A 26,730-nucleotide genomic window follows, 5' to 3' on the forward strand; every position below is an offset into this window, starting at 1 on the left:
GTATGATTTTGAAAAATGTAGTATTTTTAATACTCATTATTATAGATAAAATTGTAATAAAATGAAAAGAGACTTAGAAAGCTTTCATTACTACCTAGATGCATTCTTGCTCAAACAGAAAATAGTACTCATGGTCAGACTTTTCTAATCCAGCCATAAATTAGTTTATTTCCATAGGAATAACAAAGACATCATGATAAAAGAAACAAGAAACCTAAATATTATGAGTTAATTTATTGTTCACACTTATAACAAATCGTGGGTCACATGAGATTGTTTATTCAGCAGTTGCAAAGTAAAACTGTCGTGATCGCCTCGCGACTCCCTCAAAGCCGGCTGAGCGGGGGGACAGACCGACCGAGAAGCGGGGAGAAGTTGCTTGTCTTCTCCGGGGGCTCGCGACGGGCCACGGGAGACGAGGCACGTCCCCCGCTTGCTTCTGTGTGTCTGGCATTTGGTGTCCTGCCGCCTTTGGGACACGTAGGTGAGGAGGGCCTTAAAGACCGGGTAAAGTGTCCCTTTTGAGCCCGGAGGACGCTCTTGGGTTGTGGTCACTTTGGAAGGGGGTGAACGAGGCCAGTGTGGACGTGAGGACGAGGCGAGGCGGCAGAGCCCGGGGCGCAGGGCTTCCGGCCGGCGCTGCCAGAAGGGCCTGGGGCGGGGGTGGGAGTGGGGGTGTCGGGGGGACTTCCCGCAGGGAGCCCCTCCCGGGACAGTCTCCTCAGAGCCTCTCCGAGGCAGGGCATCCTCTGCCTCTCTCCTCCCTGTCTTCCCGCTCCTCCCCCGCCTTCCTTCCCCTGTCCGTTCCCCTCCGCCCCTCCCCGCCCCAATCAATCTTGCAATCAATACCAGCATTGGATTTCTTCCCTAAGAAACGGCTGGCTTTGATTTCCCCTCCGGACTTGAGGTCTTTTCTTGCTCGCCACTAGCGCTCACCCCTTCGAAGTTCGGGGCTACTTTCCGCGGGAGGCTGTGGACGTCCGCTGAAGACAGTCGCTTGTAAGAACCCCGGCGTCTGGGGTGAAGCAGATCCTTCCCCAGATACACTTTGTGAAGTAATAGATGGGTAGGCATACATTTCGTGGTAAATTTTCACAGCGCACCGTTTTACTTACCCATTTTGTCCACAATTGCAGCTGGAGATGTGCATTTGTTCATTATTATTTTGAAAAACTTCGAGTAATTGGTCTCGACTCTTCTGAGGTCATAGACACTTTTAAGAGTATGATGAAACTGATAAGCCTCCCAGAAGGGGGAAAAAAAAAAGGCACATACATATTAGGCTTCATCACAGTGGTTCTCAAGGGGGGAAGAGAGGTTATCCTCCTCACCCAACATCTCGCAAGTTCTGGAGATGCTTCTGCTTATCATGCTCAGGGAGGTGCTACTAGCATCTGGTGGGGAGAGAGAGGCCAGAGATGCTGACTACTCTGCAGTGTGGACGGCTCCTCAGAATTATCTGGCCCTAATGTCAGTAGTGCCCACGTTGAGAAAACCTGCTTCAGTGAACTGTCTGGTGGTTCCCTGTTCGCCCGCGGTCCATCCATGAATCCCAGATTCAGAATCTCTGATTTAAGTGATTTAAATGGTCTCGTACAAAACACTCGATACTGAGCCCGGTGACGGCTTTGTATGAATTGGTCTGACTGGCAGTTATGTGCCAGACCCTTAGCTATTACACAGAGCCCTTAGATCTACAATAACGTGAAAGGAGAAGACATGACTATATAAACACAAAATAATGATCGGGAGAGCCAGACTCACCCTTCACTCAACCTGCTGGAGAAGTTGGTCTTGGACGCTTTCTCAAGCTTGGAGGAGTTTTAAGCCCTGAGATCGATGACTGGCATTAAGTCCTTGCCATGTCCGTCACTACACCAACTTTTCTTAATAGTGTACTTTTTCTAGTTCTCAAAAAAGAAGGGAAAAAAAACTATGGAAGAGGTGCAATTATTATTTTACAGAGAAGTTAAGTTATCTGCCTGCGATATTATAGCTAAAAAGTAGTCTTTAAAAATCTTATTATCCGCATTCTGTTAAACAGAGTAAATGTTATTGCAGAGATTCTGCCTAAGGTGAGAAAAGAAGGTAGAGGAGGAAGCTGATTTTTTAAATCTATCAAGATAGAATATCAGTTACTTGTAAAATCATAGTGTGTTATACACTAGGACTGAAATTTGTAACTTAGGTGAGTGAATTGGCCAAATGGTGACCTTCCGAGCCTAAATTATCTCGTTTGTAAAAAGAGATTGGAATAGATGATTTGCAATGTTCTTCTACCTGATGACTTCCTGGGTCATGATTAGATAGGTACTTTCATATCCGAGAAAGAGTTTGGGGAGTTCTAACTTTATTCAAGTGTGTAATTTTACAGATAATGAAGCAGGGTTTCAGAATCCTTCCCACGTCTTACCCAAGCCCAGCCTAGAATGCGTCCTTCCTTACTGCTCTTCCCTTTCTACCATGTAATTATCTTCCTCAACTATAAACTCTTTTGAATTACTCCTTGGGCTCTTACAATCATACTTTACAGGCTAAGTGCAGTATATCTTTAAAATCCTTGCCTTAAATTTGTACCTTCAAAGGATCTTTAAATTGCTTTCCAGAAGTCCCCACACAGCAGATACCATTTATAGCTCTCACTCAAGGTCTCAGTTTCTGTATACTTGGGACATAGTCCCATAGAGTCATAAGATGAGATCGTGACTGTAGAAGTGTGTGGGAAGCTGTAAAGCACCTCGGACAACATTTTTGGTTGGCTACCCAATATTAATTCCCAACTCACTCTCCCTTTTCACCTTTCTAACCCCACTTACAGCCAGTGGTGTCACGTGACTTTATTCGAGCCAATGAGTCTGCTGAGAAATCCTCTAGGGAAGATCGCAATCTCTGATAAAAGGAGGAGGCATGAGAGACAGTCCTCTCACTATGCTGGCTGCCTTTAGGCGCATTCTTGAAGGATGAGATGTTCGGAACTGTGGCAGCCTCCTTGTAACTATGAGGGGAGTCACAGAAACCTAATTCTGGCACCATGATACTATGGAGCTACACACCTCCTTTTGCATCTTTAAAAGTAAAGTATAGAGTGTTAATATGATTTAAGTCACTTTTATTTGAATTTTCTGCTTTTAGCATCTAAAAGCATTCTTCAGTGATAAAGCACTGTGCAGATAGGACGTATGGTTCGATGACAGGAAATAAACATTTGTTAACATTGTATCCCAGTGCTCAGCAACAGAAGGTAGATACTCAATAACTGAACATTCACTGAGGAAATTAATGAACAAATCAATAACATTGTGATTATTATCTTTGTTCTAGGGCAGCCTACAGAGTGGGTATTTAATTTTTAAACAAATGGGGTATGCTATGTGACATTAGGGAAGGAGCCTGAGGGTGCCATATAGGAAACACCGTGGGATCGATCACTCTGACCATCGTAGAGAAGTTGGAAAGGGACTTCTTCCGTTCACATTTGCGGCAAACACCATGATTGGCAGATACAAGGTCCATGCCCAACCCTCTTCTTCCACGTCCTTCTTTCCAATAGACAGTGTGAGCTAAAAACCTCCGTTTCCCGGCCTCGCTTGAAGTTCGAGTCACCACGTGACAGTGCTGGCACCATCGCATCCACTTCCTCTTCCCTCCAGCCTAAATAGAAAGTGGATGTCACCGTACCTGGAAGCACAGAAGCCCTCTTTCAATCATGGGGGGGACGTGGATGAGGACAAAAGCCACCGCACTAAGAATGACGGTGTAAAGCGGTGACGAGAGACGGGATCCTTGGTGTCTTTGTTAGGCTGCTGCATTATCTTCAGACATCTCTTGGGTGAGAGCAATAATCTTAGCCATTTAAGCCACTGTCATTAGCAACAAAAACATGCCTTCGAGACCATTCGAACTAACTGTTCTCTTGAGTCCAGGAGCCAGCACCACAGTAAAGTGGATTAGACAGAACACAGAGGCACTAAACAGAGCACAGCAAAGACAGAACAGTGCCAAGAGAGAATTCTCCAGCAAATGGTGGCTGTCGCAGGCATTGCTTGTCCGCAGTGTGTATTAGAGAAGATGGACCCTCTCGAAAATCTGGCAATAGAAACAGAAATAGCTAGGAAAATAGTTGACCAGATTCCTCTCCTTAAAGTCTTCACTCTGAGAAATTGAAAAAGGACAGAAATTCTCAGCATTTATCAAATATCCTGATATAAGAAGGGTCCCCTTGAATACAGACCAGCTAAAGAGAGACCGTAGGAGGTGTCAGGTGCCAAAGAGGGGGTAACAGGAGAGGCCGGTAACACAGCTGGGGGAGAGAGGTCGCTTTCACTGCCTCAGTTCCCTATTGGAATATATCGCTTGTTCCTCAACAAATGCTGTGAGATGCCCCGAGAAGCGCTCCGCTAACTGAAAACCTAACCACAGTCGTCAGCAGAGACGGACATAAAATAAACGATTTGAGATCATGGTGAGTTTCTCCTTTCTGCCATTTTTCCCTTTCATTCCTTCACTTCTAAACTACCCATTCCCTTCATGAATCCCTTTTGAAGACAAATTTAAATGGGTATTGCGATATTTTACAGCATCATGTCCATCTCTTATGGGGGGGAGGGGGAAATGTCATGGGACAAGTGACATCTCAGGTTTCCTGGACTCCAATTCGAGTAGTCTCTGAGCAAGACCTTGTATTCTTCCATTTTTAAACAAGGCCATCTCAGTATCCTATTATTGTGCCATAGCTATTCCGGCGTGCTATTATAATAGAGTCACCTGTTTCTTTTTCTTTGTACTTTCTTTCATGTGTTTGATAGATGCAGGACCCCTCTTCCTTGTAGAAATTGTATATGTCTAGTTATGCATAGTTTCTAAACATAGTGATTCGTATGCTATATTCCCCAGGAACTCTCATGGAAAGAAGGTGTACACAGTCCGCAGTCTGCTCCCAGGAGTGCTGTCTGCATTATTCATTTAAAGTTCGAGCATTACTTTGGAAATATAAAGTGCTCTATAATTTCTCCATATTATTATTTTATGAATTAATGTAGCACAAATTTTCGATCAATTAATTATTCATAAGAAGAAAAAGGTAAAGTGTTAAATCACATTTAACATAGCAAATATTTCACAGTAAACCATCAAAATGGAAAATGTCCATAATACATTATGTATATATATTTTCTACATGACCCAGCATGATTTCTAAAGCCGTACATAATTATATTTAATACTGGATCAGTGTCATGCTTTTGCTTTCAAATCCTTCTTTTTTCTTCCTGGATCAAGTCATCTCAGGCTTTTCGATGTTACGACTGTGTGTTCTGTTTTTTTAAAAATTTCCCCAGGATATGTAGAAAAATGAGTATAATAAGTTCTATAGAAAGAGATACGAATTATTTTTTGTGGATGATAATATTTGCCACCAATCGGTCATAACGCATCAGAGAATTTACAAAGATCTGTTTCTACAGTACTTTAAAATCCGAAACCCCTCCTCATCAAAATAAGATGCATTGTAAGGATCAAATGAGTAAGACAATGGTCTAACAGAAGAAAGCCAAAACGTAAGCACTCGATTTGGTATTATAATACTAACTGGGACTTAACAAACATTGATTTTTCTGAAGTAAATAATTTCATATCATAGCTACTATGAAATGGCAGAGTGGACATGCTTCTTCCCCAGCTCTCTGGTTTCCCTCCAGAGAAATGTGTCTCGAATGCACCTGTCCACTCATCCGAGCACTTGGGGCAGCTGGAGACCCCAGGAGAAGTGCCCTGTGTGTTTGCTTGTCGCTGCTCCTCTCCCGCTGGTGACTCTCCCTTATGGGGCAGGGGTCCTCTGCCACTGCCGTGCTGGTGGGGGAGGAAGGCTGGGGGCCTGCTCTAGGTCACGTGTCCGCCAGCTCAGGGGCTCGGTGAGCCAGCCCACCCTCTTCTCCGCGACAGCCTTTATCAGTAATCACCGCGATATTTTGGCCTCCATCTGCCACGTTCCTCCTCAATCCGTTCAGGTGCATCTGGTAAAGAAAAGCGCCTCGTGGGAGACCCCAACAGGAACGATGGCAAACTGGGAGCGGGCGGGCTTCAACGCTCCTTATTACATACGGATGCCACGTCACAGCTAGTATGCCGGCAGCAGCGGGTCTGTCCAAACAGGTCACGGAGAAAAGAGGGGAGCGGATTCTCAGCACTTGGCGCTGAGTGGAGCTGCCGGGGCCCGTCCTGGAAACGCTGGGGTGGGCTGACTTGCCAACTGGAGTGACCGCGTGGCTGGAAAGAGAAGGCTCTTTGGACAGTTCTGTCTTTGAGAGATCAACGACTCGGTGTGTTAAAAGCCCAAGAGCATGAGTGAGGTGACGAGAAGCAGAAGATGCAAAAGCAAAAACAGCCGTAAGAGCAGCACACGGCGTCCACACGTCAGCAGGTGGACACGGAAGGGGCGATGGGCGAGGTCCAGGGCGGGGTCGAGGTGGAGGAGGGAGAGGGAGAAGGAGGAGGCAGGAGGAGGGAAGGAGGGAGCGGGTCAGGGAAGGGGAGGGAGGGAGAGACAGACAGGGAGGGGGCGTGGAGACAGGCAGAGGGGATGACTGTTCGGTTTCCGGTTTTCCGTTCTGGTTTCTTTTTCCCAGGGAGAGATGGGTAAATAGCAATGCTGCGTCTTCTGCCTGGAAGGCACAGACGCAGGGCACTCGTCACGTCTGGTAAGGGATGGGGAAAATATGGATCCTCTGACTCAGTGGCCGCCGTGTGGGTATTCCTGTGTCATGAGGAACACATCAGCTTGGGAGCATTAGCATCCCGAGCGACAGTCACTACCTGCAGGGAGGTGATAAGCTAAGCTTCCCAGTCCTTTGTCAGATTATATAGTGACAACCGAGTGTAATAATTGGTGTTTCGTATGATGCCTTTTCCAACCATCTCAGGCCATTGGCCCGTCCTTCCTCTACGCTTCCAATCAATGTATCACTGCTTCCACTAGAGTTGGCTACAATGCAGTGTGATTGTTTGGTCGTGAGTGTGGCTCTCAACCTTGACTGCTCTCTCTTCAAAAACAACCTTACTCCTCTGGTAAGCACAGAGCCGCTGCATCCATTGTAAGGCCTAAAATGTCATGGGCTGCTCGTCATCTTCGAGTCTCACAGAGTCCCAAAGGCCTCATTGCGAGTTCTCTCCTCTTGCCAGATATGCCGCCCACCCAGAGAGAAAGGCCGCCCCGCCCCTCTGACCAGCTCCCTGTCAGCCAGATCAGCTGCACCCCACCCGGTCCTCAACCTCATGGGTTCAACCTCCCCACCAGCTGCGAAGTCATTCAAAGAATCAGTCACATCCTCCTGTGGGAACCAGGAGGCACTTCCTATTCTCGTTGCTACAAAGCCTGGCTCCCTGAGCCCCACGTGGGACCGTGCCTGTCCTGTGGCACCCTCCGTCCCCAGACTGTGGTATGTACAACTAATAAACTACTGTCTTCTCTTCCGTCCAGTGTCAGGTGTCGCGCTATTTAGAATGGCAGACTCCTTCCTCATCAGTGAGGTGAATGAGAGGCCATCGGAAAAATGCTGAATAAATACTCGATTTTAAAAAATTAACGTAAAATCCTGGAACATCAAAAAAAAAAAAGACTACATTATGTATTTTTATGTTTTTATAAAGGCGCTCAATTATACAATATGCTTTGGAACTATTTCCAAATAGCAAAACTTTAAAGTTTGGAGTGTAAAATCCTAACATATCTAGAAATATACTAACCAAGTCGCCCGCCCCTTGATTAGTACAGGTAAATTTTAGTAGGTAATTGAAATAAACAATAACTTGCGAATTATTAAAATGTGGTAATATTGAGGGATTTTTTTTCTTTCGACTTATTTTTTTTTCCCCAATCCTTCTTCAAGTAACCTGGATTACTTATAATACTAAAATGTGTAATTAGATGTAGAAGCCAATTATCAATTGGACAAGCCCTCTGAAACACAGAATAACTTAATCTAAACCCCTGGACAGAACTACTGAAGAAGAAGCATATTCCGGTCACAGTAAAGAAGGTAGGGCTGGTCCCCAAGTGGGACATGCATTTTAAAACTCGCATGAACTGCCGGACGCTAAGTGCTCCCTCAAAGAGCAGACCCGCGTGTGAGAGCGTTGTAGAAAACAGCCAGGCTCGGTCTGAAGTTCTACCGGACTCTATTTCTGTTCACTCCTCCTCTTCTGGGGCTCGGTTCCTCTTTCCCGCCTCTACGTGAGCCCATATCCACGGAGGCCCCTACGTTTCTGCCAATCGGCTGGGGGAAACTCTAGTCTCTCGTCACTAAGCAGTAAGACCCCATCTGCCTCCGTCCAGAGCTCCCATATCACACCCCAAAGTGGTGACAGAGCACCTCTTTATCTCCAAAGTAAGACCGCGCCAGGTGGCAGTGTTTTAAAGGCTTAGAGGAGGACGGGGAAGGGGCTGCATGGTGGCTCTGCAAAACGCCCCACCTACAGTGGAATGTGGCTGCCCGGATTCCAGAGCCCCGCCAAGGGCAGTTCCACAGAGGTCGCTACCTCCTTCCCACTCACTGCCATTTCTCATGGCGGAGTGGGTCCTTCCTCCTCGACCCTCCTTCAGTTGCCCTTCCTGCACCCCTAACTTTTTCTGAACCACTTAACACCTCTCCCCCAAGCTGCCCTTGGAAACTGAAGTTTCTGTTCTTTGTATCGTCTGAGCGTTTCAGCTTTGCCTGTTTGTCTCACGGTTGTTCATTTCTTGGGAGTGAGCTGGCCAGCAGTACTGTACTGCCACCCCTTCCCCGATCCAGTTTAAAAAATGTTCTCTTGCTAAGGGGATCTGGACTTGTGCCTTCCTCAAGTGTTAACTGGCTCAAACATCAGTCTGCTGTTTAAAAATATAAACTAAACATATTTAAAATATATTGTTAGACTATGTTCCAAAGGACACTTCTTTAAAAACAACTTTTCATATATTCAGCATGAATTTTATATCTTCTTAGGACCCTTTGAGCCAAAAGAGTAAAATAAAAAGCCCACATTATTACTGGTTTAAGAAAGAACACATGAAATACACCACTATACTGCCTTCAAAAGAGTAATCTTTCCCCCAGAGAAGTCAGAGGCGGCTTCTGACCATCACTACATGGGGAGTCAAAGACCCGAGTTCAAGTTCAGAGTCTGGATCTGGCCCATACTATGACTCCGATATCAGTGCTGTTAGAACCCATTGGCCACGTGCCTGAGGTGAACTGAATCAATTCATTCATTCATATTCCTGGTCAAGCTCGAATTAATGGTAGTGCTTGAATTAGAATGTGATTTTCCTGCATGTTCAGTACTTGTTCCTTTATGCCAGAAGCCTCCGAGTGGCAGAAATGCAGCAAAAAGCAATTGGACTTGTAGTCGTTTTGCTTGTAGATAAAAGGATGCGTGTTAGAGCTCAGCCTAACCTTGTCTGACTTTTCCGTTAATAATCGATTAGCACCCCACTGTCGCTAATCTTAACTCGTTAACATGGGCGCAGACTTGGTTTACTGAGGTATCTTGAAAATGGCATTAGGCGGAGAGAAGCTTAAGTTCTATTTTTAATGTAAACTCCCTGTCGATGATATTCTTTTTCTTCTTTCGTTTTTACACATGTGGCCGTGATTTCTTTCAATTAGAAATGATGTATAAGGCACCGACTGCTAGATTTTAAGTCTTCACTTACCACCTGCTTCCGATCCAGTTGTGTCGCAGGTCATATCTGAGCTTGGACATTGCTTAGAAAACAAATAATTACGGTGTAGCTAAAAGAGGAAAGATGTAGTTTTCTAGATTCAGAGGAGCCTTTGAGTCTGGTTAAACAGAAGAAATGGAGAAGAAACATCTGGTTTTTGATGGACACTCCTAACCTTCATTTTTGTCTGTAAAGAGGCAGAAACGAGAGAGGCACAAACTGCAATGTAGCTAAACACAGGGCAGAAGTCGGGAACGCCCCGTTCTAGGCTTGGTTTGGCTGCTAAATTGTTTCATGACCTCGGACAAGTAACAATGTAAAATGAGGGGGTCTGATCATCTTATTGTTTTCTCCTCTAAAAAAAGCTTCCTGGTTCTGTAATGAGACTGATAACATTACCAATAGCCAATCAAGCCAGAATCACGAAATTCCTTGCTGTGGTATGTTAGCGAAACCTGTCTGAGATAAACTTATCGAGGATTCAGCAAACCCTAGCAGAGATATAGGTGAAAAGATACACTTTTTTGCCATAAATTAACATTTTCCCTCTTTCTTGTTTCTATACTTCTTAGATAAAAATAACACCCTAAATTCTTAATAGAGTTCCATTGGACTAATTAGTGCTGGAGAATGATAAAAATAACCTGAAATTAAGCTTCCCAATGTAATAAATTAATCCAAACCATCAGTTTTGAATTCTTTATTTTCTCCAGCCAGATTCTACGGAATTTTTCTTCTTCTATCTTACAGTTCATTTAGTAACAAAGAATCCAAAGTGTTCAAACTTATAATAAAATTCTGACCTACTCTTCTAAGATGAAGTTCAGGGTGTGATTCTTTTGTGAGGAGTATGCAAAGATCAAGATGCTTTTAGGGGGCATAACATAGTACGTGAACCCAAATCCAATTTTTTCCCAATCTTTATTAAAGAGAAAAAAACTGTGGTTTTGTGGGGAGGTGGGCAGGTCTGGATATTTTCCAGAGTTTCTTGGATTAAGTGTCAATGTATAATAAAGGTAAATAGAAGTATGAGAGTTAGCATAATGATTTGCCGCTACGAAGATAAGATTGATCTGAATTTGATTTAGCCATAGAAATGCCTCCTATAGGAGCAAGGTCTGTTTAGAGCAGGCAGAGTCTGGGCTGTCACTTTCTGGTTCTCTCATCTTAGATAAGTAAGTTATTTAGTCTGCCTAAAGCTCAATTTGCCAATCTGTAAAGTAGAGACAATAATATCGTCCCAGTGTTCTTCTAAAAACTAAATGAGAGAACATATTTAAAGTACTTACCACAATGCCAGGCACATAGTAACTGCTTAATAAATGGTAGCTATTATTTTAGTGAGATTTCTTTCACTATCTAAGAATTAATTTAGTAACAAACAATCTAACACAGTCGAACCTACAAAAGGTCTCATCTTAAGATGAGCTGCTACCTAAAATTAAATGAGCTTTCTTTTTAAAATATAATGATTAAAGATGCACTCTTACATTTTCCACAATTCCTTTTAAGAGAGAAGAAAATCTCTGACCAAATTTTTCCTATAAATAAAAGTGTCAAAATGTACCCCGATTTTCATGTATCGTTCGGTATTTTATATGACACAAAATGGTAACCAATAAAAGTTTTCCAATGGGAATCATCTGTGAGATGAATACATCAAATTGATAATAATTGAACATTGAAGAAATGGCAGATTTATGTGTTTTCTCTGAGCTCAAGAAATCTGCAGGGTAAAGCTCCCCAAAGCTAGATTGAGGGGGGTCTATTTTCTTTCCTCTATTAATCAGGTCCAACTCCACACCATGCTCTCTTCTCTCTTTCTTTCCTTTTCCCCTTCCTGTCTCTGAATCTGTCTTGACAATCCAGCTTAGCAGGCGTACGAATACATACAATTCTTTGTATGTATTGGGTTCTGTAGGAAAGGCACATGGATACAACCCTCCAACCCTTGTTAAATACCTTCAGCTCGTAAGTGGCACACCCCTCCCTGACTTTTATCGATTCTAGCTAATAACAATTAATAAGCTTTGTGGATAAAATACAAACCATATACCAGTTTGCAAAAATAACGATGATATTCTAATGTGTCACTTTATTGGCCATTGCGGGAATAGAGATGCACAAACACGTGGAGAAGCTGTCCCCGCCAAAACAGACTTCAGACTTTAAAACTGACTTAGAAACGCCCAGACACCATTTTATCTCGGTCAGTTTTCGGAAACCAAATAAATGTTATTTTATTATTAAAATTTAAAAATACCCTTCCAGGGCAAAATTAAAATAATGGGTCTAGCATGTTGCTCCTTTAGTCTACGACAAGTTTAGTATTGAGGCACAGACCCTGTGGAATAGAAACTGCATGTCGTTGCTCAATAGTGACATCTGGCTGTGACCTGGGAACGTGGTTTGTCGCTGCTCTGGCACCAAAGTAGCTGGAATCTTAACAGTTAACTCTCAAGCATGAAGAGACTTATTTTCTAGTTTGTGGATTTTTTAGAATATATATGTATATACTTATAATATATAATATATATTTATATATGAAGAGTGTATATATGTGCATATATATACACATAATGTGTATATATATAGCGACTCTTCATTTCCCATCTATTCTCTGCCAGTTGGCTGAAAAGCTAATCTTAGCACTCTTAACAGGAGGTTAAGAAATCGTGGAATAAAAAAAAGGAAACGTGTCAACTAATATTGTTTCTGTTGTTTGATGGCTTTAAAAATACAAACTTTCCTTACAGAAGAAATCCAAATGATAGATGTAGGCACCTCTACACCCAGGAGGTGGCATTGATCCCCTCCCCGCTCCCTAGAGGGTCGGCCGGACTCGGTGACTCATGAAGAAGAGACTATGGAAGGGAAAAAAGCAGTCGCCTTACAGGGGAGAGGGCTGGCAGACAACCCCTTCCCTGGGTGACTCAGGTGAACATTACTGGGGACGTGTGGGTAGCAGGGACCCCGGATAAGATGTCACAAAAGCCATATTATGCTACAGCATTTCTTCCCAAAGCCCATAAGCCCAGTCTAATCGCAACCAACCAACCAACCTCAGTACTCAGAACGGTCAGGCTGCGAAAAACAAGGAGAGACTGAGAAACTGTCACAGGTCGGAAGAGACCGCGAGATCCACTCTCCGCGATGTGGTCTCCTAGGCGGGATCCTGGACGGGAAAAGGGCGTTAGCGGAAAAACTGGCCAACTCCGGATAAAGTCTGAGGTCAAGTTAACAGCACGGTGCCAAGGCGAGCTCCTTAGTTTTGACAAACGCACCACAGAAATGTAAGATGAAAACCTTAGGGGAAAATGAAAATGGGTGAGGGGTGTACGCGAATACTCTGTGCTGCCTTTGCAAATTGTCGGTGCATCCCAAGTCTTCCAAAATAATTTTAAAAAAAAGTTTATTGTTAAAAAGTAGTAAGTACCGGCTGTGTCCATTTCTATGCTGGGCGTTCTTGAGGATAACACCTCGTATTTGAAGAACGTGTCAGAAATTAAATCGCGTTTTTCTACGCTTCCGTAGCGGCCCCGTGAAGCAGGCGAGACGGAATTCTTTCCATCCGATGTCGGGACGAGGAGGCAGAGTCTCAGAAGTGTCGTCCTGCTCACAGTCACACAGTGGGTAAGAAGCAGCAGCGGGGACGAACCGCGGGGCTCACGGCTCCACCCGGAGGCCTCGCTTTCCATCCTACTTTTTCTCACCTTTAAATTCTAATACGAGTGATGATGTTGGGAGTGAGCGACACGAGGTTGCTGCATGCGATGTCGCCCTGTCATCCCAGCCCCTCCGGGTGAGAGTTTAAGTGTGGGAAAGAATAGCGAATGCTGTAAGAAAAAAAAAAAAATGGAATGGGAAAGAATAAGTCAAAGTTCCAATATTTACTCCCAGTCTTCATCATGAAGTAATCGAGTTCTCTCTGCCAAGAAAAAGTCCCTCGCATCCTTGAAGGCTTGGCTCACGAACTGCCCTGTGAGCCAGCCCTTCCCCTGGCTCCCCCCGCTCCCCCGGCAGGCACGGAGCCTATGCCACCCCCTCTGCACTAAAGCAGCGATTTCCACTGTTCTTTAGGTGGCTTTGGGGCGGGGTGGGGGGGGGGGCATAAATATTAGAAATATGCATTCGTAGTTTTGCTATTTATAAAATGATCTCCCATCTCTCCTTTTCTTACAATCTCTTTTTCCACTCAAATTGAGTCCTCAACCATACCCTTTTTTTTTTTTTTTCCCCTGGCCAAATGGCTCAATGTGGGTGGGCGCGCTAAATGAAGCTAAAAGTCCCAAACTCAAACATCTACAGTGACTGGTGAAGGAGTAGAAACGTTACGGTAAAGGAGGCCCAAGTATAGAAAAGTCGAGTGGCCTTGTGTGTCTCTTATTTCTTTACTTTTGATAGACCCACAATGCCTGGTATTTTTCTAACATAAGGAAAATGGCGCCTGACAGTAAATGGTAACTGACATCCGACCTCAGTGTCTGAGGAGGAATGACTGGGAACGATCAAAGTGTTGGCCTGTTTAAGGTGGCAGAACCAGTTTGTTTCTAATCATTGTTGCCTCGTGGAAATTCAAGGACAGTATTGCTAAACATCCTTTTCCTCTTTTCATGTGAAGCTGGAAATTTGAATTTTTATAGGAAACCGGTTTTTAAATTTGGGCTTACATTTAGTTAAAATCCTGTGCTGAATGAGGGAGATATAAGTGGCCCCGTTTGGCTGACGTACGCCAGCCGCAGACTCCGTTTAAACAATGTGTCAAGACTAGTATCGAAATAAAACACTGCACCGAGAGATTCGGAGAAAAGATTTATGCAGGACCAACCTGGGACTAATCTCTAATTCCACTGCTGAAAGGCCTTCTTTTGAATTAAAAAGGTGTTCTCGATTCAAAACGCAAAGATCTCTTAGGAAGTACACATTAAGTTGTTACTGAAGTACTTAGTGCAAATGATAACATTAGATCTTTTTAAACTATTGAACAGATAAGACATGAAGATAAGAAGAAACTGAACAAAGCATATAAAATTAGAAGGGCCAGCCGCCCAGCTAACAAAGGGCTCAAAACTGTACGTTGGGGTCTGAAACTAAACTTCTGCCTCATGATTTGACTTTCATCAGTCGTCAACCTTGACTTACATGATGGTTCCAGGAAGGAATCATTGTTCTTTTCACAAATCTTAAAACGAACAAACACAACGCAGACTTCCTCACTTCTGATGGAATGTTTTATCCTTGATTTGTTTCGTTTCCAGATGACAAGGTGTGAGGGAGGGGCACGGCTTACATGAGCATGAAGTTCGTATAGGAAGCTCCCACAAAAGCCCACCGTACGGATCCCGTCTGACAGTGAAACGCAGTGCCCGGTTCTTCCTTAGACAGGCATGCAGGCCCAGTTAAAACGCATCCGGGGAGAGGGGACCGTTAGCCCGCTAACGTTTCAGCAGGCGTGGCTGGACTCTCCGGAGAAGCCCTCGGCTCTGTAGGCACAGCCTGACCTCGGGGCGTTTAATTTCTTCATAAAAGGACAGAAAGAGAATCCCCGAACCAGAAATGGAGACTTGAGAAGCTTAGAAAGTATGACCTTGGCCGTGGTTTTGCCCGTGGTGAGTTTTGTGAGTAGATATGACGGTGTCATTTCCTCCCCTAGAAATATTGTCCTTTGTTCTCCCACCTCTTACTCATAGCAAGAGAGGAAAAATAATAATTTTCCTTCTACCCCTTCTAAGTTCTTCTGGCCGGTCTAATAATCAAATCGACATGAGACAGATTAACAGGAAAAAAATAACTGAACTAATTACGGAGGTTCTGTAAGAATATGGGACCCAGTCAGTTGACGCTTACATGCCAACTTGAGCTAAGAGACGGAGATTATGGTTTGGGGCTTCAAAGGGCAGGAGAGCAATTCACAAAGAGATAGAATGTTTGCTGGGCCGTCCTTTACAGTGAGACACAGAGAGGACTTTGATCCGAGGGGCCTTGCTATGCTCCTGCTTATCTGTCACACTAGTTCATATGAAACTATAGCTATCTGTGATGCTAGGTCCCTTCCTGGAACAGGTTCTCTGGCAGTTAGGGGGCAGGTCAAAGCTTCTTCTTGAGTCTTTTGTTTCTTAAAAATAACCAGCTTAAAATAATCAATATCCCAAAAGGGGGTGGCAAGCTCTGCTCCCCATCACGAGCTACATCTCTGCTGGACATCCAACTGCTTGAAATGAATTTCGAATCACTTTTATTTGGTAGACTTAAGGAATAATCGAGGTGACGTTTGAGCCTTTCTGAAGGGTCTTCCGTAATTCTCAGGGCACCTCGAGTTATTCAGGCATTAACTTCCTTGGAATGTCCTTCTGTTCTGAATTTCCTTTGTGGAACTCCAGTCTGCTGCTGAGACAAGGTTAATTACAGTGCTGGGAACTCCCATAGCAAAGACTTTTGGAGCCGAACAAGGAGGGAACTGACAACAAGCATCTTAAGAAAAGAATTATGTCATTAGAAAAAAATGTTTAAGTTTATGTACTCTTTGAATTACATGATCTGGATATTTCTCTCAAGTGAATGTTTTTTTAGTATTGACTGAGATTAGTTTCAACTCTGCGGCCCTTCCTTGAATACAGTTCTCTCCCTCACCGATGTAGGCAAGGACTATCCTAATTGACCTAGACCACCTCTATCAATAACACCGTTTAGTTAACTGCCTGATGGTTTTTTTTTTTTCCAAACCTCATATAGCCCATCATTTAAAGTCATTCTTTCTTTGCTCGGTGTTATGTTTGTGATGTTAGTCTGTGTTGTTATGACTGTCTTGTAGTTCATTCATATTCATCACTGTATACACAATTGCTTATGTATGTAAAATGAAAATTTACATAAAACATATAAAATGTGTTCATATTAATATTCTGTTATTAATTTCATTGACTATTTCTACTCTATCTGGCTCCCAAAATACATTTAATGCAGTGTTTTTACTCATTTAATAATCAAAGCTCCATATAGTATAAAACATTCAAAATATCATATAAATATACATAACCATTTGAAATACAGCATTTTAAAAGTAGAAATAGTGTGAATAATTTTATTTATCATCACGATTTGAATATTATTTGAGGAACTAAGGGAAAAAGTACTTTCTCTGAATTAAACATAAAGGCTTTTCAAAGATATACTGTTTGCACCTACTGGGAGCAAATGGAAATGTTAGGCTCAATAATATGCATTAATTTTTCTGTCCAATGTGTGCATTTTATTCTCTTCTCTCTGGTAGGGAAAAACCTTATTATTAAATCATTAATGTTATTGTTTATAAGGAGTTATAGCCAGTTAACTAGGAATGCTTTTATTATGCTTAAACTATCTCTTACCTTTTGAAGGATATCATAATTTCAACAAATAACTAAACTTGCTTTTTATTTTTTTTTTTTAAATTACCCCATAAATTCACATGTTTTTCTTCAGAAATCATGGCTGATTGACATGTGGCATTAAAATGAACTCAGTGGCATTTTATGGCATTTTCATTTTTTTCTTTAAGAAAGAAGTGGTATTAGCATCATTAGGGTTTACAAACGTCTTACATCATATTACAAAGTTAAAAGGGAATGAGGAAATCGATTCCTGACTTTGAAAGAAATTCTCAACTTAAAAATCCATCATCATAAACTTGTGATGGCAAAAGATGTAGACATATACTTCATAAGAAATTGTTAATGTGATGTCGATTCCCAATCGGAGGTAGGTGGTTTATAAACCCTTTACTGTTAATAATGGAAGCAAAATAACGTTCCTTTCCCTTTACTCTAAAAACTAGGGAACGGTCTTCAGAGACAGGACTCCGAGGAGCCAGCGTGGCGTTACGCAGGAGTGAGAGAAGCTTTCTCCTAATCGACTCATACGTGTTGTAAGTCCGAGGTCCCAAACAGAGATTGGATCTGGTTTGGGTCCCCTGCCAGGGGTGACAGGATCTGGGCACTTTTTATTTGCCACATTTCTGTTGATTAGGTTTTGGCATCATCTTATCATCATTTGATTCAAGAGTTTCCCTTTAAAAAGCAAACAAACAAAACACCTGTCTTCTCTACTTGGAGATTCTCAGAGTACATGGTTTTTGCTCTGTCAGACATACGGAGCAGGGCTGGGCATGGCCCTATCTTATCAGGCCTCTCACACCAAGGTGCTGGTGCCCCGTACATGTTGCTGTTCACCTGTGGTCACTTCTCCCCGAGCTTTTCTCTCTGTCCTTCTCCCTCTGGTACAAAGTGCCAGCTCGTTTTGGTCGCTCTGTTCCTTGGCGTCATGATTCAATTTCTTGTTCAGAATGAACCGCGTCATCTCTGACACCAGGAAGCTCTTTGAACAGACTGGCCAAACACTGCAAAGGAAATGACCCCACGGGTGGGCTGTTCGTTGCGAGGGATGTGATCATTCACGGTCACATGCCAATGGCTGGAGAGCAGTTCGCACCTTGCTAACTAGTTACCGTCCACAGCTTCGCTGTCAGATCTCCTAGGATAGTCTCACCTGACTTCAGTCCTGCTGTTTCTCTGCATTTACTGCTTTAAGCTGACCAAAAATATTACGTTACATTAAGATTTAAAATTAAAATCAATGATTATTCTGGCGTAGTGGCAGAATGCTGCTGCTGAATGCCGCCGAATTTCTCATTAATGTTAATTTGTAGTTTGTAGAGAAATGGTTTAACGACTGAGCTATACACATATAATTCAAATATTAATTAACCGAGCCATACATCTGTGATCACGAAAGAGTTGCTTTTAACTGTCTGTGTTTGATTTTATGGTCTTTCTTAGCATTTTCAAAATTCATCATATTTCAGTAATAGTATGCAATGTACTTTTCTAGTAGGTTGGTTATTAGAAAATATTTTCCAATTTTTGAACAGCATATATTTGTTTTAAGTTGCCAAGAATGACATAAAATTTTCCAGTGAGATCTTTGCCAAAAGGCACAATAACCCTGATGTTAATATTATCATCATTAACCGTGATTTACTGTGTATATTTTCAGAACCTGGGAGTGAACTAAGACTCTAATTTTCTCTAGTAGAAGAAAATGATGCCGTAGATCCCAAATTAGTGCGATAATTAATTTGAATTGTTTTTCTACATCGTGGTAATTAACTTCCTCTGTGTTTAAGCTATAAACACATATGTCATGTTTTAGCATTAGATGAACATTTGCCCACAGAACAGTAATTAAAGATCCACCATCCTAACTGGATGTGTTTGTAAATCCCAAAAAGAAAATCGATTTTTATAAAAGAACATTTCATTTCTTTGTTCATTAGCAAGTATTTATTGACGGTGTAGGGCATGATCCTAACTTCTGCTGAGGGGTAACTCACGTTCTTTAACTTCAAGGTATCTTACTATAAGCTAGGAAATCGATAAGGCACGTATGCAGTAATCATGTCTAAATGCCACTTTTTATGCATTTTTCCACAAACTCTCTAGGCTTGTGAGAACCAGAGAGAGAGAGAGAAACTATAAAACTATCGCAGAGATGAAGCTTCTCTTCGGGCCTGTCATATGTGGCTGTGCCTTCACTCAAGAATACACGTGCTGAAGCTGTAACAGGACAATGCAAACTTTAGCGAAGTCAGAATCATCAGGAGGACGTTAGAACTCAGGTGCCTAGGCCCCGCCCTCCAAGTTTCTGATTCGGCGGGTCTAGGGCAGGCCCTAGCGCAGGGCCTGAAGATTTACTGTTCTGGCAAGTTCCCAAGTAATGCTGATGTTCCCGATCCCGGAACCATGCTCTAAAAAAACACTGGATCCGACACTCCCCAAACTGGTTAGCAGGAAAAATTACACAGGGAGTATTTTCTTTCTTTCATTTCAGACTTCCTTCCCTTCCTCCCTCCCTCCCTCCCTCCTCCTCACTCTTAAGAGACTGAGCTGTCTATGCCAAGGATCAAAAATCAACACTTTTTAAAAGCTTACACTGTAATTTACAGACCCAACGCCTCTTCCTAAGGTGTTTGTAGTCGACTCACAGAAGAGATCATAAACACATGGACGTCATTAGAACTAATTCAAATGACAAAGAGAACTTGTTAAGTCCTATGACTCTTTGTTCAGGTGAGATCGAAAGGAACCCGAACGGAAGGAGGGTTCATGAAGGAGGAAGCTGATCGGTGAGGATACAGAGGTGAAGTGTGGGGAGCACTCAAGGCAGAAGCGGCGGGGGGCAAGGGCGTAGTGGGGGTGAAAAGCGCTAGACGTGTTTGGAGACAAGGGATTAACGCGCTTGGAGCGCAGCATAGAGTAAATATCATGGCACAGCGACAATGAAAAATCCAGGGATCCATTTCTCAGATGGTTTGTGGTCAAAAAACTCTTGAGAGTGTTTTTTTATTTTATTTTATTTTTTTGCCTTGAAAGCCCTTAAACTAGGTATTGAAATAAAGTGAACTTGATACAAAAACAGCAGCTTTAGTTGCTGTATCATAAAGTATTAACAAAAGTTTTCAAAAAAAATGAATGTGCACATATGCCATAAATATTAATACATATAAAATATATGACTATAAAATAAGCAGTTATAATATTTATAAATCCTATGCATATGTAAGTAAACATGTATAATGTTAATGATAAAAAGAGCTAAAGCTGTTTGAAACATTAATAAACAAAATTATTCAAAATATTTTTATTTTCTCTTGATTCCAACCTTTTACATTTTTATGCCTGTTTAAGAATGTATCTAACATATTAGTAGAGTCATAAGTATAAATATGTATTTATAAATATACACAGTACATTCTCAAAATGTTTTACCTTAGAGGAGGTGATAGTTTTTAAAAGTTTGAGGACTACCAGTTCACATTTTGGAATAATGATTCATTGAAGGTTTTGATCCAGGAAGTAATACATCAATACATCAGGATATATCAAGAATGGTATTGAAGAAAAAAATGGTACCGATATGCTATAAAAGAGACTATTCCGTAATGAACTATAAAACAGAAAGAAGGGAGATAGCAAATAAATTGTCAAGATAATTCAGGGCTTGAATAAGGGGTAACAATGGAAATGGGAAGGAGAAGCTGGGTGCAGTGGTACTGTGGAGGGAAGCTCTACGCAATTTCAATAAATGATTTGTTACTAGAGAAAATGAGGGGTGATGAACCAGCGGTAACTATCGGTTTTTCCCCTGGGTAACTGAATAAAGATAGAAATGAATTAAAAGTAGAAATGCTACGTTCTATGTTTGGTTTGGAATAGAATATATTTTCTTCAATGTGGGTCATGGTTTATTCAAATAAATCAGACAATTCATTATTCATATTAATTTTTAATTTATTGAATAAATGCTTATTCAACTCCCACCACATTTCAGAAACTCTATAAGGTACCCAATATTCAAAACAATACATATTTTTCAGGTGGTTATACATGTTCGAATTTCCCATTTGTTTTTCATTTATTTTCTGCTGTTGCAATCACCTAGATTCGCCCTTCGCATTCTAAATTGGTACAAAAGTATTGATTCCAAGGACATGATTTTATCATTATTTTCTCTGTGTTTATTTTTACATCTTTCTGGAGTTGTCATTTATCATCCCTTTACTCAAAAAAGTTCAAGCTGTGAATAGAGACTCTGGACAAGGACCTGGAACCTAGTAGCAATTTCCAGAATACTTCTACCCAAGCTGTTCATCTAGAAAGGGGGCTTTTTAAGTTCTCGCCTTTTCTTGTAAGCAGTTTTATCTGGCTCCTTCTCAGCCATTTAATTTTACCTATAAATTTTACTTTAAATTTTATTTATAATTTCTGACACAACTCTTACTGTATAACTCCCTCATAAATATAATCGCCTAATTTGGGTACATGACATTTTGTACCCACTCCACCTCCCGTCCTACCTCCCAGCCCACTCAGTTGCAATTAATCTCTGTTGTTTCTCAAAGTTAAGCGACATCAACAGGACGGTCCCTTCCACTCCCCCATGCAAAGGGTGTAACTAATCTCTCGACTACCTAGGTGGATTTTGCCCCTTTCCTGTATAGATTCTACTTCCTAATCTGTCTCATGGACCACAATCGATCATTCTGTTGAACACATTTACCTCTCCGGTGTTGTGTGCTGTCAGGTTGGAACTATAAATCGTAAGGTCTTGACCATTGGGTGGGCCTGACCATTGGGTGGACTCGCTTCAGGCCTTTGAATGTTGAGCAAGGGCAGGTAGAAGAACTAGCAGGCGTGCCCTACAAACCATCAGGTGATTCCAGCTACTGAGATTCTCTGTTGCTGCTGGTTCCCAGGTGAGTCTTCAGCCTGCCCTTCGGTCCTTTGAGCTGTTTTCACGCCCTCCCAATAAACTCCCCTATTATTTTGCAGCCCCCAAACTGGCAAAGGACACAGGCAGCCGAAGGGAGGCTCCGCAGATGACAAAAAGGCTGTGCTTAGTGGAGAAAGGGTAAGAGGCTGTACCCACGCTTCGGTCAGGGCAGCCATCCTGTTATCTGTTCTATAGAATTCATTTGAAGAACGTTTGAAATCATTTCATTGCTACAAAGGTTTGCAATCATTACATCCGTGATTGCTAAGGTTTCAGAATACTAAGGGCAAACTGAAGAATGAGAACTATCGTGAAAACAAAACAGAAACCAAAACAAACATCCGGACAAAAAGAAAATGAGAAACTCGAGGCAGCTTTCAAAACTCGTGAGGTATCAGAGAGAAGAAAGACATCGCACATACCTCAAGGCAAGAAGCCTCGATGCCCGAAATTCAGGACTAAGCCATAAAGTCAAATAATAGGAGATACAAGGAGAGGGCTCAGGGAGTGTGATGAGGGAGAGATGGGAAACACAGGATCGTCACTGCAAAGTCCCCGAGAGAAATAAATACAGGGGAAAACGGTACATGTTACAAGGACTTCTACAGAGACATCAATTTAACTAAAAATGAAAGCTAGAAATTTCATACTTGATTTCTCAGCTCTTCTGGACACTAGAGCATGGATGTGCTAAGTAGACACTCAAACATAGAAACATGATCCAGGGACACAGAGAGACTAGCACGGTGGGGAATTTTTCCTAGAGGTGGTGTCTGTGGCACGTTAATTTCTAGGGGCAGCAGTGCCGATATGTAGCATCAGATACTTCATAGGACCTAGAACAGTGCTCTAGACCCAGGACAATTGTGCCTCTCACGGACATTTGGCAATGTCTGGAGACTTTTTCGATTGTCCCAGCTGAAGAGGGTGTTACTAGCAGTTAGTGGGATGCTGCTAAACACTGTGTAATAAACAGGACAGCCCCCACGACAAAAAATTATCCAGTCCAAAACGTCAATGCAGTTGACCCTTGAACAACCTCCATTTGAACTGTACAGATCCACTTAAACACAGATATTTTTCAATAAATACCTGTACCATTTTCAATGTGTGGTTGGGAGTCTTTGGGTTCGGAGGGCGACTGTATGCATTGATCTACGCCATTTCATACGGGGATTTCGGTATCCAAGGGAGACAACTTAAGTTTTGGGGGAGTCAAGAGTTACAGTTGGATTTTTGACTCGGGTGGAGGTGAGGTGTTCAAGGGCCAACTGTAGTGCCAAGGTCGAGCTATCCTGGCTTAGAATGCTTAAATAATATCGGAATCAAATATTCTTTTAAAGGTTAAATAAAACTCAGCTATGAGGTCATCTCTTCCTGTGCCTGTTTCTATGTGGGCTTTCTAATCACCTTTATGGGCTTTTCATTGGTAGCTGATGAAGCAAGTCCTAACATGATTTTTCTACGTATAAAATCATGTCACGTGGCCTCTTCTGCAAGCTCACTGAGCTCCACGCTTTCCTGTCATTTCAGGGGTTTTGATAAAAATAAGTGAGGTAAAGATTATTAATTATAAATTATACAACTTTTCTGTAGATTATTTTGGATTTCTAGAGATACAATCATGCCACCTACAAATAATGTGAGTTTTTCTTTGTTCTCGCCAGTCTTTACGATTTTATTTCTTTTTCTTGACGTATTTATTATTCTGTCTAGAACCTCCAGTGCAATGTCGAGTCGGAGTAGTGATATTCTGCTTTATTTCTGATCTCAGGAAAAAACCTTTGAATATTTCATCAAGTATGATGTTTGCTGTTGTCTTCTGTATACATTCTTACTCCAATTAAGGAATTTTCCTTATATTCTAGTTTGTTTCACTATGAATGGATGTCTGATTTTTCTGCATGTATTAAAAGTTCATATATGGAAGAGAGAATAGTCTTTTCAACAAATGGTACCAGGGAGAACTAGATAGCCATATTCAAAACATAATGAAGTTTGATCCCTAGCTGAGACTGTACACGAATATTAACTCAAAGTGGACCTTGGACCTAAGTAGGTATGCTAAAGCTATAAAACCCTTAGACGGAAACAAAGGAATAAATCTTTGTGATCATGGGTTAGGCAATGATTTCTTAAACACCAAAATCACAAATCATAAAAGAGAAGTGTGGGAAGTTGGACTTCATCAAATCGAAATCATTTGTGCTTCAAAGAACCCCATAAAGAAAATGAAGAGACAAACTACAGATTAAGAGAAGATATTTTCCTATAAGTTATCTTATAAAGAATTAGTATCTAGAATATATAAAGAATTCTTATGACCCACTATCGTTATTCACTAGGAAATGCAAAATAGAATCACAATGAGATATCACTTCATATTGAATAGGATGGCTAAGACAAAAAAAAAAAAAAGACATACAATAGCAACTGTTGACCTGGATATGGAGAAATCGGGACTCTCATACACTGCTGGTGGGGCAGCCAGTCTGGAAAACTGCTTGGCAGTTCCTCAAAATGTTAAACATAGAGTTAGTTACCAAATGACTCAGCCATCTACTCCTAGGTACCTTCCTAAGAAAAATGAAAATGTACATCCACACAAAAACTCTCACACGAATGTTCATAGCATTATTCATAATGGCTAAAAATGGAAACAATTCAAATATCCATCATCTGCTGAATGGATAATATGTGGTTGGTATTATTATTATTATTATCATTATTATTATTGTTATTTAGCAATAAAAAGGAATGAAGTACTGATTCATGCCACCAAATGTATTAACTATCAAAACAACATGTTAAATGAAAGAAGCTAGATGCAAAAAGCCAAATATTGCAGACGTGATTCCCTTAATATGAAGTGTTCAAAATTGGCAAATCAATAGAGACAGGAAGTAAATATGTGGTTACCTAGGGAGGTGCAGAGGGGAAAATGAGGAATGATTACTAATTGGTACAAGTTTTCTTTTTGGAATGATGAAAATGTCCTAAAATTAGATTACGGTAATATTTGCACAACTCTGCAAATAAACCGAAAGTCATTGTATGTTACACTTTAAACAGGTGACGTTTGCAGCCTGTACATTATATACCGATTTTTTTTAAAATCTAACATAAATTAGTATTTTTATCACTTAAACAGCATGTTTACCTGCCGCCTCACTTTTTAAAAAACAGCTTTCAGATGTAATTCAAATAACATACAATTCACTCATTTAACGTGTACAGTTCAGAGGTTTTTAGCATATTTGGAGTTGTGCGGCCATCACGACGATCTGGACTTAGAATATCTCGTCACCCCGCAACAAGCCTGTACCCGTGAGCTGTCACTCTCCACGCTCTCTTCCCAACAACCCCTCTGCCCCACACCACTAATCTTTCTATTTCTATAGATTTACCTATTCTGGAGATTTCATCCTACCACTAGCATTTATTTCAATTGTATATTTTTAAGCTCCATAAGACATTATATTACTGTTTATATAGTCAAGATTTATTTAGATATGCAACATGCATAGCTGATATTTTAATTTGGGCACATCGAATTCGAATCATATATTAAAGAGAAATGGTATCTTTACAATACTGAGTCTTTCTGTTGAAGTTTGCAATATATCTTTTCATTTACTTAAGTTTTTTATGTTTTCACAGTAGCACTTTAAAGTTTCATCTAGGTCCTGTGTACTTTTTATTGAATTCAAAACTAGATATTGTGGGGGGTTTTGGTGTTTTCTTTTTCTTTTTGCTAGTCGAGCCTTCTCTTCTTCATTTACCAGAATATAGATGAGTGATTTTGTCAGAGCTTTCTTCATATACATATACATGAAACTAGGCAAATTAAAGACAAAATTTAAATGATTCGTGTTTCAGAAAAATACTTCACAAGAAGTTCAGAGAGTTTATTCTGATCCAAATTATAGGGTTTTTTTTTTCACCCAAATTTTAAAAAATAAGGAAAGAAATGGGGAATAATAATAATATTTGTCATCTGGACTTTCCTGGGAAGGTATTTCTCATAGTGTCCTTTCTCCTTACTCTACAGCTACCCTGGCTTTGGTCATTTTGTGGGACAGCCAAGTTCCTTCTTGTCTTTGGGCCTTTGCATTCACACCTCTCCTACATGGACATGATTTCACCCCAAGTTTCAGATTCCTCTTCAAACCTCAGTTTAACTGTCAACCCCTATCCAGACCTTCCTGGGTGAAGCGGACCCCGACTCCATTATTCTGTCACTTCGTTTCCTTCTGAGCACTCAGCACAGTCTAATGACATTTATTAACTCCTTGGTCTCAGACCCTCCAGCGCCTCCAGAGTATCCGGCCCATAAAATGCCTTAAAAAAAAAAAAAATCAGGGAAAGTGAATTTAATTTGAATTAACTTTGAACGTGTATGCCAGGAGCAGTCTCTTTGTAGTTTGCTAATGGTTAGGCTTTCATAGGTTCCCGATTCCGACATCCTTTTGATCCCATAGAGCTGAATCTCAAATTCTAAAACTGATTGGCCTTCAGACAGTCCGTCTCCTCCTCTTGCCCCGCCTCCCGCCAACGCCCCGCCCGCCGGCTGAGCGGCGCCGTCTCGGCCGAGGGCGCATGCGCGGCACACGACGCATGCGCAGTGCTCGCGCCGCGGGGCCGACGTGGCTGCCGCGGAGCTGGGGGCCGGTTGCTGTCGCTATGGCGGAGGCTAGCGGGGAGGTGGCCGCGGTGCCCGCGTCCGG

The 26,730-nt window shown here is 41.7% G+C and overlaps 2 protein-coding genes and 2 long non-coding RNA genes across 6 annotated transcripts in view; 3 read left to right on the plus strand and 1 right to left on the minus strand.

Moving 5' to 3' along the window:
* Positions 1–377, minus strand: part of LHFPL6 (LHFPL tetraspan subfamily member 6) — a 195,168-nt gene extending 194,791 nt beyond the window's left edge. Inside the window, exon 1 of the mRNA XM_025048996.1 lies at positions 359–377. The gene's annotated coding sequence lies outside the window, so the exon portion shown is untranslated. The remainder of the gene's footprint in view (positions 1–358) is intronic.
* Positions 1–5,015, plus strand: part of LOC112482160 — a 7,040-nt gene extending 2,025 nt beyond the window's left edge. Inside the window, exons 1-4 of one of the 3 annotated variants that reach the window (XR_003047218.1) lie at positions 350–484; positions 930–1,066; positions 3,322–4,462; positions 4,894–5,015. This is a non-coding gene — a long non-coding RNA (uncharacterized LOC112482160). Of the gene's footprint in view, positions 1–349; positions 485–929; positions 1,067–3,321; positions 4,463–4,893 lie in introns of those variants that run through there. The other 2 variants (XR_003047219.1, XR_003047220.1) reach the window with 2 other exon arrangements.
* Positions 5,016–6,589: 1,574 nt separating this feature from the next.
* On the plus strand, positions 6,590–20,052 carry LOC112482173. The gene is made up of 4 exons (XR_003047224.1): positions 6,590–7,433; positions 13,232–13,330; positions 17,511–17,600; positions 19,174–20,052. It is a non-coding gene; the product is annotated as an uncharacterized LOC112482173 (long non-coding RNA).
* A 6,577-nt stretch (positions 20,053–26,629) lies between these two features.
* Positions 26,630–26,730, plus strand: part of COG6 (component of oligomeric golgi complex 6) — a 48,855-nt gene continuing 48,754 nt past the window's right edge. The window contains 1 exon segment of the mRNA XM_006914965.3: positions 26,630–26,730. This exon segment is cut by the window's right edge and continues 37 nt beyond it. Within this exon segment, the coding sequence (XP_006915027.1) occupies positions 26,687–26,730 (44 nt within the window). The 5' untranslated portion in view covers positions 26,630–26,686.

This window comes from Pteropus alecto, unplaced genomic scaffold (genome assembly GCF_000325575.1).
Source record: "Pteropus alecto unplaced genomic scaffold, ASM32557v1 scaffold35, whole genome shotgun sequence".
Taxonomy (NCBI): domain Eukaryota; kingdom Metazoa; phylum Chordata; class Mammalia; order Chiroptera; family Pteropodidae; genus Pteropus; species Pteropus alecto.